Source organism: Rhinatrema bivittatum, chromosome 4 (assembly GCF_901001135.1).
Source record: "Rhinatrema bivittatum chromosome 4, aRhiBiv1.1, whole genome shotgun sequence".
Lineage (NCBI taxonomy): Eukaryota > Metazoa > Chordata > Amphibia > Gymnophiona > Rhinatrematidae > Rhinatrema > Rhinatrema bivittatum.
The window spans coordinates 480929759-480942330 of record NC_042618.1 but is presented as its reverse complement, the minus strand read 5'-3'; the positions used below and the strand labels follow the sequence as shown (position 1 = coordinate 480942330).

General features: G+C 45.8%; 1 protein-coding gene across 6 annotated transcripts in view; it reads right to left on the bottom strand.

The window, feature by feature from the left end:
* Positions 1–12572, bottom strand: part of LOC115089239 (pleckstrin homology domain-containing family A member 5-like) — a 249729-nt gene that overhangs the window by 189158 nt on the left and 47999 nt on the right. For all 6 annotated transcript variants that reach the window (XM_029597341.1, XM_029597344.1, XM_029597346.1 and 3 more), the window contains exon 5: positions 3005–3088. In XM_029597341.1, the coding sequence (XP_029453201.1) occupies positions 3005–3088 (84 nt within the window). The remainder of the gene's footprint in view (positions 1–3004; positions 3089–12572) is intronic.

Here is a 12572-nt window from a genome sequence, read left to right as displayed (position 1 = left end):
CCCCATCCTCCTCCCATACATCCACTGCCCTCTCTAGGGTGAAATCTGTTCTTACTAACCCTCTGCCATTACCCCATGCCTGCATGAATTCTGCCTTCATCCTCCTCCCATACATCCACTGCCCTCTCTAGGGGGAAATCTTCTCTTACTAATCCTCTGCCATTACCCCATGCCTGCATGAATTCTGCCCCCATCCTCCTCCCATACATCCACTGCCCTCTCTAGGGGGAAATCTGTTCTTACTAATCCTCTGCCATTACCCCATGCCTGCATGAATTCTGCCCCCATCCTCCTCCCATACATCCACTGCCCTCTCTAGGGTGAAATCTTCTCTTACTAATCCTCTGCCATTACCCCATGCCTGCATGAATTCTGCCTTCATCCTCCTCCCATACATCCACTGCCCTCTCTAGGGGGAAATCTTCTCTTACTAATCCTCTGCCATTACCCCATGCCTGCATGAATTCTGCCCCCATCATCCTCCCATACATCCACTGCCCTCTCTAGGGGGAAATCTTCTCTTACTAATCCTCTGCCATTACCCCATGCCTGCATGAATTCTGCCCCCATCATCCTCCCATACATCCACTGCCCTCTCTAGGGGGAAATCTTCTCTTACTAATCCTCTGCCATTACCCCATGCCTGCATGAATTCTGCCCCCATCCTCCTCCCATACATCCACTGCCCTCTCTAGGGTGAAATCTTCTCTTACTAATCCTCTGCCATTACCCCATGCCTGCATGAATTCTGCCTTCATCCTCCTCCCATACATCCACTGCCCTCTCTAGGGGGAAATCTTCTCTTACTAATCCTCTGCCATTACCCCATGCCTGCATGAATTCTGCCCCCATCATCCTCCCATACATCCACTGCCCTTTCTAGCATTTTCTTTTCTCGGGACTGGTGCATGGCAATGCAATTCTATTACTTCCAATATTAAAAGATGACAAGACGGTCATGTGAGGTGTAGGAAAACAAATAGAATATAAAACACACAAACAATTCAACTCCTTTAGGAAAAGCTATTTTTAGTGATACTGCCCAATAACTACATTAGCCGGTCACTGTGAAGCGAGAGCTAATAAGCACGTTTTTATTAATCATTAAAGCACCAAAACCCTCTAACTAGGGGGATTTGTTGCTTTTACAAAATGGATTTTGCTAATTAAAAAATGTAATTTTAAAACTGTAGACATCTGCTACATTAGTTCTGAACAGAACAGGTGTCTGCCCTGGGGAAATGCAATCTAAGAAGGCCAACTTACAGAGTGCTGAAGAAAGCAAAGCACAACACTGCTATCTTACAGGACTCGCATCAAGAACCGCAGTATTGTTCTTAACAATGAAACGCAAAAGTCAGCTGTGGCAGTACTGAAGTACAATGAACCAAAGAAAACTCACTCAGAGATGCAGAGAAACCTAAACTCTTGAAATAAGTAAATAGAAATACCATGTGGGGGCATATAATTTACTGAAAAGATATGCGGTCCTCAAAAGTCAGGAAGTCATGAAAATTAGATTCAGTGACCGCACTGGGAAAAAGCATGGGAAACTAGCGATGGAGCACACATGAGCCAGGAGAGAGAGAAACCTCAAGAAGTCATTCACAATCTTCCTCTGCTGAAAGCAAACAAGGATGAGAAACACCCACAGTTCAGGGGACTGTGCCCTACCTGTGCAAGTTACCTCAAAGCTGAACTACAACAAGGATTAGTTTTACATGAGACAGATCTTCAATTAATCTGCAGTCTAACTACTTAGTGTTTAAATAAATGCAGGCAAAAGAGGCAAACTGTCTGCTTTTATGTCTGATCAAGTTCCACCTTTTGCTGGTGCTAGGACTTCTGCTTTTGTGCTTTTTATATTTGTGCATTTTGATGTCCATTTTATATTTTTATTGCAGCTAGTTCAGAGGTTTATGGGAGAATAAGGTCAGTGTTTTGGGAGATTTTCCCTTCCATCAGTCCATCCCCCTGCACAACCAGCGGGTGGGGAAGGAAGATGAGGCCATGGACCATGGAGTGACAAGGGCCACACTGAAGGCTGTGAGGCAGCAACGTGGGGCGTTACAGGAGCACTGCAAGCAATGTTTTCTGATGCACAGCACTGGAGATGTTTTATCAGTGCTTATAGGTTAAACCTAAACCCATGGAGTGACAAGGGCCAAACTGAAGGCTGTGAGGCAGCAACGTGGGCAGTTACAGGAGCACTGCAAGCAATGTTTTCTGATGCACAGCACTGGAGATGTTTTATCAGTGCTTATAGGTTAAAACCTAAACCCAGGAAGTGACAAGGGCCAAACTGAAGGCTGTGAGGCAGCAACGTGGGGCGTTAAAGGAGCACTGCAAGCAATGTTTTCTGATGCACAGCACTGGAGATGTTTTATCAGTGCTTATAGGTTAAACCTAAACCCATGGAGTGACAAGGACCAAACTGAAGGCTGTGAGGCAGCAACGTGGGGCGTTAAAGGAGCACTGCAAGCAATGTTTTCTGATGCACAGCACTGGAGATGTTTTATCAGTGCTTATAGGTTAAACCTAAACCCATGGAGTGACAAGGACCAAACTGAAGGCTGTGAGGCAGCAACGTGGGGCGTTAAAGGAGCACTGCAAGCAATGTTTTCTGATACACAGCACTGGAGATGTTTTATCAGTGCTTATAGGTTAAACCTAAACCCAGGAAGTGACAAGGACCAAACTGAAGGCTGTGAGGCAGCAACGTGGGCAGTTACAGGAGCACTGCAAGCAATGTTTTCTGATGCACAGCACTGGAGATGTTTAAAACCTAAAACCAGAAGTCCTAATTATAGCACACACTGAGTACCAAACGATTTCTGAGATGAGCACTGGACCACGTGCATTTCTAGAGAGCGGTCCGGCCGTCCCCATAAGAAGAGAAGATTCTGGTGTCGCCCTGTCTTTCCCAAAGCGCCAGTCATTTTCAGCACAGGGAAGCAGCTTCTTGTACACAATAAAACCAGTGTCAAATACAAGCAGCACTCACGGTTTTGCCTTGCAGACTCTGAGGAGAAATGGGCTGTAACGTCAGTCCTGCTGGCATTGACCTTCTGTCAGGCACAAAGGCATGCTAAAGGGAAACAAGATGTTACAGCATCAGCGACAGGCATTCACAAACCAAACAAACACTTTATAAATCACTGAGAGGACAAAACAAGCAAAAGGGCTACGCGGAGCTTCACTGTATCGAAGACGGACTGGACTGAACCAGCGGTGGGGAGAGGACTTGTCAGTGCTGGATTTTTTTTTTCTTTTAATAAACTGCCTCAAAACAATTTCAAGGAAGAGAAATATCATGCAGAAGACAAATACAAAAAATGTTTTTTGTACAGAGACAGTTCTTCTAGTACCATCTATTTAAGAACATAAGACATGCCATACTGGGTCAGAGCAAGGGTCCATCAAGCCCAGCATCCTGTTTCCAACAGTGGCCAATCCAGGCCATAAGAACCTGGCAAGTACCCAAAAACTAAGTCTATTCCATGTAACCATTGCTAATGGCAGTGGCTATTCTCTAAGTGAACTTAATAGCAGGTAATGGACTTCTCCTCCAAGAACTTATCCAATCCTTTTTTAAACACAGCTATACTAACTGCACTAACCACATCCTCTGGCAACAAATTCCAGAGTTTAATTGTGCGTTGAGTAAAAAAGAACTTTCTCCGATTAGTTTTAAATGTGCCCCACGCTAACTTCATGGAGTGCCCCCTAGTCTTTCTATTATCCGAAAGAGTAAATAACCGATTCACATCTACCCGTTCTAGACCTCTCATGATTTTAAACATCTCTATCATATCCCCCCTCAGTTGTCTCTTCTCCAAGCTGAAAAGCCCTAACCTCTTCAGCCTTTCCTCATAGTGGAGCTGTTCCATTCCCCTTATCATTTTGGTAGCCCTTCTCTGTACCTTCTCCATCGCAACTATATCTTTTTTGAGATGCGGCGAGCAGAATTGTACACAGTATTCAAGGTGCGGTCTCACCATGGAGCGATACAGAGGCATTATGACATTTTCCGTTTTATTCACCATTTCCTTTCTAATAATTCCCAACATTCTGTTTGCTTTTTTGACTGCTGCAGCACACTGAACCGACGATTTCAATGTATTATCCACTATGATGCCTAGATCTCTTTCTTGGGTTGTAGCACCTAATATGGAACCTAACATTGTGTAACTATAGCATGGGTTATTTTTCCCTATATGCATCACCTTGCATTTATCCACATTAAATTTTATCTGCCAATTTGGATGCCCAATTTTCCAGTCTCACAAGGTCTTCCTGCAATTTATCACAATCCGCTTGTGATTTAACTACTCTGAATAATTTTGTATCATCTGCAAATTTGATTACCTCACTCATCGTATTCCTTTTCAGATCATTTATAAATATATTGAAAAGTACAGGTCCAAATACAGATCCCTGAGGCACTCCACTACCCACTCCCTTCCTCTGAGAAAATTGTCCATTTAATCCTACTCTCTGTTTCCTGTCTTTTAGCCAGTTTGTAATCCACGAAAGGACATCACCTCCTATCCCATGCCTTTTTAGTTTTCATAGAAGCCTCTCATGATCTCCATTGGATTATTGTATTTATTTTATTTTGTTGTTATTTTGATATATATCATGTCCACTTTATTTCAATTTGTCTGTAAAGCCTGTTGCTGAATTATTGTTTATTGTAAACCGAGGTGATGGTTTTAACGTGCCGCGGTATATATAAAAAAAAATCACTAAATAAATAAATAAGTGAGGAACTTTGTCAAATGCCTTCTGAAAATCCAAGTATACTACATCTACCGGTTCACCTTTATCCACATGTTTATTAACTCCTTCAAAAAAGTGAAGCAGATTTGTGAGGCAAGACTTGCCCTGGGTAAAGCCATGCTGACTTTGTTCCATTAAACCATGTCTTTCTATATGTTCTGTGATTTTGATGTTTAGAACACTTTCCACTATTTTTCCTGGCAATGAAGTCAGAGGGGGAAGCCATGTTTGGCCCGGCATGGAAAACTTGTCAATGTTTCTAAAACTTTGACTGACACACTCAGCATGCCCAGCTTGCCCTATACCATGCATCCACGCGGGATCCCTTCTTCAGTCTTGTAACATAAAATTCCGAAAAATACCCATAACATAGGAGAAGCCCAACTTGGGGGCGGCTGGCAAGTTTTGTGAGAACTAACATTCTGCTATCCTAGGGGAACACCTACTACAGGGAAGCAACTTTGCTTTCTCCTAGGACAAGCAGGATGGTAGTCCTCACACATGGGTGAATCCCTAGCTACATGCTGTCCCCAAAACAAAAGTCCAACAGACACTTAATCACTTTCCAACGGGCACTCAGTGGTGCTGATGGTGAGGGGGAACAACCTAAACCCAAAAAAGGGCCGTAGGCAGGAAGAGTTGGGTTTAAAACAAAGATTCCTGAGGACAGACTGGCCGAATCGACTCATGTCGGCCATCCCTATCCAGGCAATAGTGAGAGGCAAACATGTGGAGGGAGCTCCACGTCAAAGCCTTGCAAGTCTCCTCTATAGGGTCTGCTCTCAAGTGGGCTACTGAAGTAGCCTTGGCTCTGACGGAATGAGCCTTGTCATGACCCCCAAACTATAGTCCTGCTTGCGCATAGCAGAAGGAGATACAATCTGCTATCTAGTTGGACAGGGATTGCTTCCCAACGGCAACTCCTAATCTTTTCTTGTCAAAAGAGATGAAGAGTTGCGTGGATTGTCTATGACCTTCTGTCCGCTCAAGACAGAAGGCTAAAACCCTCTTACAATCCAGACTGTGCAAGGCCCGCTCACCTTTGTGCGAGTGAGGCTTGGGAAAAAAAGGTAGGCATGACAACAGACTGGTTAAGATGGAACTCAGTCATCACCTTGGGCAGGAACTTGGGATGTGTCTAGAGAACCACCCAGTCATGAAAGAACTTCCTGTATGGAGGGTAAGTCATCAATGCCTGAAGCTCACCGACTCTGCACGCTGAAGTGACTGACGCCAAAAAGATGACCTTCCAAGTCAGCAATCTCAGCTCACAGGAGCTCAGCGGCTCGAAGGGATCCTTCATCAGCTGAGCCAACACCACGTTGAGGTCCCACAACACTGCAGGAGGCTTCAGGGGAGGTTTCAACTGAAACAGACCTTGCATGAAGGGTCCCACCAAACGATGTACTGAGATGGGTGAACCATCCACCCCCTGGTGGTAAGCCCCGATCGTGCTCAAATACACCTGGACAGAGTTGGTTTGCAAACCAGCTTCCGAGAGGCAGAAGAGGTAATCAAGAAGTTTGCGAGTGGAGCAGGAAAAAGGATCCAAGCCACGCTGCTCATACCAGAGAGGGTTTCCCATCAGGACAAGGAGTCCCAAAGAGATGAAGAAACCTGGATGTTCTGAGTGGCCTCACGCCACTGAGATCTGAGTAAATGAAGGCCTGCGCATATATAAAAGGGAGTAACATGGACGGTAGTGGCTATGTGCCCCAACAACCTCAACATTTGTTTTGCAGAGACCCGCTGGCACCGCTGCACTGCCCCTGCAAGCAATGCCAAGGTTAATGCCCTGCTGTGGGGTAGAAAGGCCTTCACCTGCATCATATCCAGCAGGGCTCCAATGAAGTCCAGCTGGGTCGACGGGTGCAGATGACACTTCGGGTATTTGATGACAAACCTTAATGACTCCAGCACTTGGACTGTTAGGCACAGGGAGCACATCACTCCTGACTGGATGGTGCTTTTTACCAGCCAATTGTCAGGTAGGGGATAACTTGCACCTCTAAGCTGTGCAGGTGTGCCCTCTCCACTGCCAGGCACTTGGTAAAGACCTGTGGTGCAGAGGCCAGACTGAACAGCAACACACGCTATTGGAAGTGGCGTCCGCCCACCACAAAGTAGAGATACTTTCTGTGACCCCAAAAGATCTCGATGGGGGTACAGGTGTCTTTCAAATCATATATATATGTAATTACATATATGTAATTACATATATATATGTAAATATATATATATATATACATATATATGTAAATATATATATATGTAAATATATATGTAATTAAAAAAATATATATGTAATTACATATATATATGTAATTATCTGGTTTTCCTTTTCCTTTTTTCCTTCTTACTCCAAGTTCAATTTCCCCTGTTACATGTAACTGCTTTTTCCGCACAATTGTTCAAGTTTAAGCTTATTTTACACTCCTGTTTCATGTGAACCAGCATGATGGGACTATTGTCTTGAATGTTGGTATATTAAAAACTTAAATAAATAAATAAATAAATAAATAAATAAATAAAATCAATCAAATCAAATCAAGGGAGTAGAGCCAGTCCCCTGTTTGTAAAAGGGGAATCAAGGGGCCCACAGCAAGACTATCTTGAACTTTTCCTTCTTTAGAAACCTGTTCAAGGCCCTTAGGTCCAGGATGGGGCAGAGACCCCTGTTTTTCTTTTGAATCAGAAAACACCAGGAGTAGAAACCCCATCCCCATTGCCCTGGTGAGTTAGGCTCGACCGCTCTGGACATTACTAGGATGGAAAGCTCGGTCAAGAGGATCTCCTGGTATGCCAATGGCCCCCAAAAGGGATTCGAAGGATAATCTGGTGGAAAACCCAACAGATTCAACCTGTATCCCCGCCATACGATGGACAGAACCCACTGGTCCGATGTGATTGCTGGCCAATGACCCGCAAAGAATCGAAGCTGACCTCTGACCAGGGGATCCCCCTGCACGGGGATGGGCGGTGGCTCTTGCTGCCCCCTTTCCAGTCAAAATCCCATAGCGGGGCCTGCCTGGGGTACTGACTGAGGTTTGGGGTCTTGCTGTTGCCTGGAGCGGCCCCAAGAGCTCACCCTCTGCTGACTGGAGCGAGACGCCTGCAGGTAATACTTCCGCTGATGACAGAAGAAACAGTGAGGCCCTTGCCGTGTCGACTTCCTGGCCGAAGATGGAAGATCCGAGGTACTAGCGGACAGATGCTGGAGGATCTCATAATGGTCACACAACTGAGCCACCACATCCCTCACCTTATCGCCAAGAAGATTATCGCCTGTACATGGCAAGTCAGCTAGCCTCTCCTGCGCCTCTGGCCAAAGGTCTGAGGCCCAGAGCCAAGACATGGACGGGCGCCAATCCCGGCTCCCTCAACTCTAGCTGCCATCTCGAATACATCATAGGTGGAATGCACCTCATGCTTATTGCACTCAAGGCCCTGATGCACGACCGGCAGTAACGCCTCCTGCTGTTGATGGGGCATACGGTCGGCCACCTCTTGAACCTGCTTCCAGAGGGTACGGGAGTACTGGGTCATGTAAAGCTGGTAGGAGGCGATCTGGTCAATCAGCATGGTGCCATGAAAAACCTTCCTACCTAGTGCATCCATTGCCCTGTGGTATCTTCCAGAAGGAGTCGAGGCGGGGGTCCAGGAGAGCTTAGCATTTTTGAGCGTGGAATCAACCACCTCCAACTGGTGGGGGAGCTTCTGCTTTTCAAACCCAGTGACTGTCAGGCGGCACCGTGAGGGGGGTGCTCCCTAAAGCACAGGAGCAGTTCTTTAAAAATATCATGGATAGGAACAGCCACCACCTCTTTCAGAGCACCCACAAACTGGAGGACCTCCAGCATCTTGTGCAGAGCATCCGCAGTCAATTAGCTGGAACGGTATGATTTCTGCCATGGCCCGGACAAACCCTGCAAAGTTAAGTCTTCAGGTGGGGTCCGTTGACGCTCCTCCAGGAAAGATGGGTCAGAGGGAAGGCCCTCGGAAATCTCCGATGAAGAATCAGAGGTGTCATCCCCCAGGGGTCATAAGGAGCATCCTCCTCACCAAAAGGAATTGGAAAGGAAACCCTGGGGAAGCCTTGAGGCTTGGGCACAGACAGCCCTGATGGCTCCGTAGGCAGCGCTAATAGGGCTGGCCAGACAGCAGGAGACACCAACCCCAAAGGGTTTTCCTCAACCAAGGAGCCAAGGACGAGGACGGCATCAAGTTGAGGAAGCACCAGTGTCCTGTGAGGCATCAATGGTCCCTGGGGCACCGGAGCTAGCTGGGCCAGGAGGATGCAGTGAAGAATGTCGAGGAACTCCAACAATGACTCCCAGCAGGGAGGTTATGGCCACCTGAGCTTGTGCACGCATCAGTTCAATGCCCCGCAGGGCATAATCCACCACCAATTGCACCCTGTGCTCCAGCTCCTCCTCAAAGACCACCAATGTCAGGACTGGCAGAGCGAGATGAGGGGTGCCCCCGATACTCCTCGGAACCTTGAAGGAAATCATCACCCGACACTGGAATCGGTGGGGACCAACTCAGAGCCCCGGCATCAATGGAGGTCAAAGCGTCCTTGGTTCGGGGGAGCTTCAAGGGCATCGCAGTAAGAACCGGTGCCAACCCAAGCCCAGCTTCATGCTCCGATGGGGACTGATGTCGATGCTTTTTTCGGTTTTACGCGGTGCTTGGCCCAGTCTTTCCCCAGTGCCGAGGTGAAAGGTGAGGATCTGAAGGTACTTGACCGAGAAGAGACTGAAGAGGACTGATCCCCCGCGCCTCTTGAGGCACTGGTGGAAGGCCGGATGGTAAGGGATTGACACCCATCGGTTCCCTATGATCCTTCGTAGTCAAAGAAACCAATGATGACATTGAAGGCTCAAACCACTTTGGCCCAAAAATCTTCTCCATCTTGTCCAGGCGGGCTTGCCAGCCCATGGGAGTCATCTGATCGCACAGACTACACCCACGAATGACGTAGGATGCCCCCAGGCAGATGATGCACACCTCGTGTAGATCTGTAATGGACTTAGTCCGATGGCACCAGGGGCACTAAACAAAAACCTGACGACGCCATGGAAAAAAGAATTCAGCAAACGTCGATGGCCTGCGGGCACCAAAAGACACTGCTACCGGGAACCAACTGCAAAAAGGAACCTACTGTGCCACTGACCTGACTAAAGGCAGGGGAACTGAAAGGGACCTGGCACAGGACCAGGCAAAAACTAGCCCAAAATGGAGTTTTCGAGATAAACAGAGCACAAGCTCCAAGACTGCGAGACAACAGCTCCATGGAAAAAAAAAAGAGACTGAAGAGTGACTCCGCGTGGATGTGGGGTACAGGGCACACTGGGCATGCTCAGTGTGCCAGTCAAAGTTCTAGAATCTTTGACAGACGTCTTCCATGTCGGGCTCCATCTGATGACGTCCATGTGTGAGGACTACCATTCTGCTTGTCCTAGGAGAATGATGATGCCTGCTGCACTCCAAAGCCTGCATCCTTAGGGAACAATGTCCATGTCTCCCACAGCTCCGAAGAAATGGTGCTGCAACTAGGAGCTCCTTACATGGCTTTACTAGGCATTCCCACAGTCCACATAGCTTGGTACTGCCAGTGCCTTTCTCCTGGGGCATGCCCCATCCTCCAAAGCAGCCCAAAACATATGGCTGTACTGCAGCCTTTTTCTGCGTCTTTGATCCAAGCAGCACTAAAACCAGTAAGGCATAATGCAGCCAAACAATGGTGGCCTTGCACTGGGATGCCCCACTCACACTGCTCTGACATGCTGCCACTTGCACTTCCAACTTCAAGTATCCAAGCTAGTGGTAGCAGTGGAATGTGCTCCCGTCACTGCAGGCCAGATCAAACTCATAAGAACATAAGACATGCCATACTGGATCAGACCATGGGTCCATCAAGCCCAGGTTCTTGTCTCCAACAGTGGCCAATCCAAATCATAAGTTACCTGGCAAGTACCCAAACATTAAATAGATCCCATGATACTATTGCCAGCAACAAGCAGTGGCTATTCCCTAGTAATAGAGTTTACAGACTTCTCCTCCAGGAGCTTAACTAAACCTTTTTTAAATCCTGTTATGCTAGCTGCTTTAATGACTTCCTCTGACAATGAATTCCAGAGCTTAACTATGCATTGAGTGAAAAAGGAATTTCTCTGATTTGTTTTAAATGTGCTACTTGCCAACTTCAAGGAGTTCCCTTTAGTCCTTGTATTATCCAAAAAAGAGTAAATAACAGATTCACATTTATCAGTTCCAGTCTTTTCATGATTTTGTAGACCTCTATCATATCCCCCCTCAGCCATCTCTTCTCCAAGCTGAACAGCCCTAACCTCTTTAGCCTTTCCTCATGGGGAGCAGTTCATGTCTTTATCAGTTTGGTCGCCCTTCTCTATACTTTCACCAATGCAACTATATGTTTTTTAAGATGTGGCGACCAAAAATGTACACAGTATTCAAGGTGTGGTCTCACCATGGAGTGATACAGAGGCATTATGACATTTTCCGTTTTATTCACCATTCCCTTCCTAATAATTCCCAACATTCTGTTTGCTTTTTTGACTGCTGCAACACATTGACGATTTCAATGTGTTATCCACTATGATGCCTAGATCTTTTTCCTGGGTGGTAGCTCCTAATAAGGAACCTAATATCGTGTAACTACAGCAAGGATTATTTTTCCTTATATGCATCACTTTGCACTTGTCCACATTAAATTTCATCTGCCATTTGGATGCCCAATCTTCCAGTCTCACAAGGTCCTCCTGTAATTTATCACAATCCGCATGCGATTTAACTACTCTGAACAATTTTATGTCATCTGCAAATTTGATCACCTCACTCATTGTACCTCTTTCCAGATCATTTATAAATATATTAAAAAGCGCCAGCCAAGTACAGATCCCTGAGGCACTCCACTGTTTACCTTTTTCCACTGAGAAAATTGACCATTTAATCCTACTCTCTGTTTCCTGTCCTATAACCAGTTTGTAATCCACGAAAGGACATCTCCTCCTATCCCATGACTTTTTAATTTTCTTAGAAGCCTCTCATGAGGGACTGTCAAATGCCTTCTGAAAATCCAAATACATTAAATCATGTTTTTAATCTATATGCTCTGTGATTTTAATCTTATAATAGTTTCCACAATTTTTCCTGGCACTGAAGTCGGGCTCACTGGTCTATAGTTACCCGGATCGCCCCTGGAGCCATTTTTAATTATCGGAGTTACATTGGCTACCTTCCAGTCTTCAGGTACAACGGATGATTTTAATGATAAGTTACAAATTACTTGTAATAGGTCCAAAATTTCATTTTTGGTTTCTTTCAGAGCCCTGGGGTGTATACCATTTGGTCCAGGTGATTTGCTACTCTTCAATATGTCAGTCTGGCCTACTCCATCTTCCAGGTTTCTGTGATTTGGGTTAGTTCATCTGAACCATCACCCTTGAAAAGTGCCCCCAAAATGGGTACTTCCCCAACATCTTCATCATTAAACACGGAAGCAAAGAATTAATTTAGTCTTTCCGCAATGGCCTTATCTTACCTAAGTGCCCCTTTAACCCCTCCATCACCTAATGATCCAACAGACTCCCTCGCAGGCTTCCTGCTTTGGATATATTTTTAAAATGTTTTATTATGAGTTTTTGCCTCTATGGCCAATTTCTTTTCAAATTCTCTCTTAGTCTGTCTTATCAACATTTTACATTTAATTTGTCAATGCTTTTACTTTTTCCTGTTTTCTTCAGATGGATCCTTCTTTCAATTTT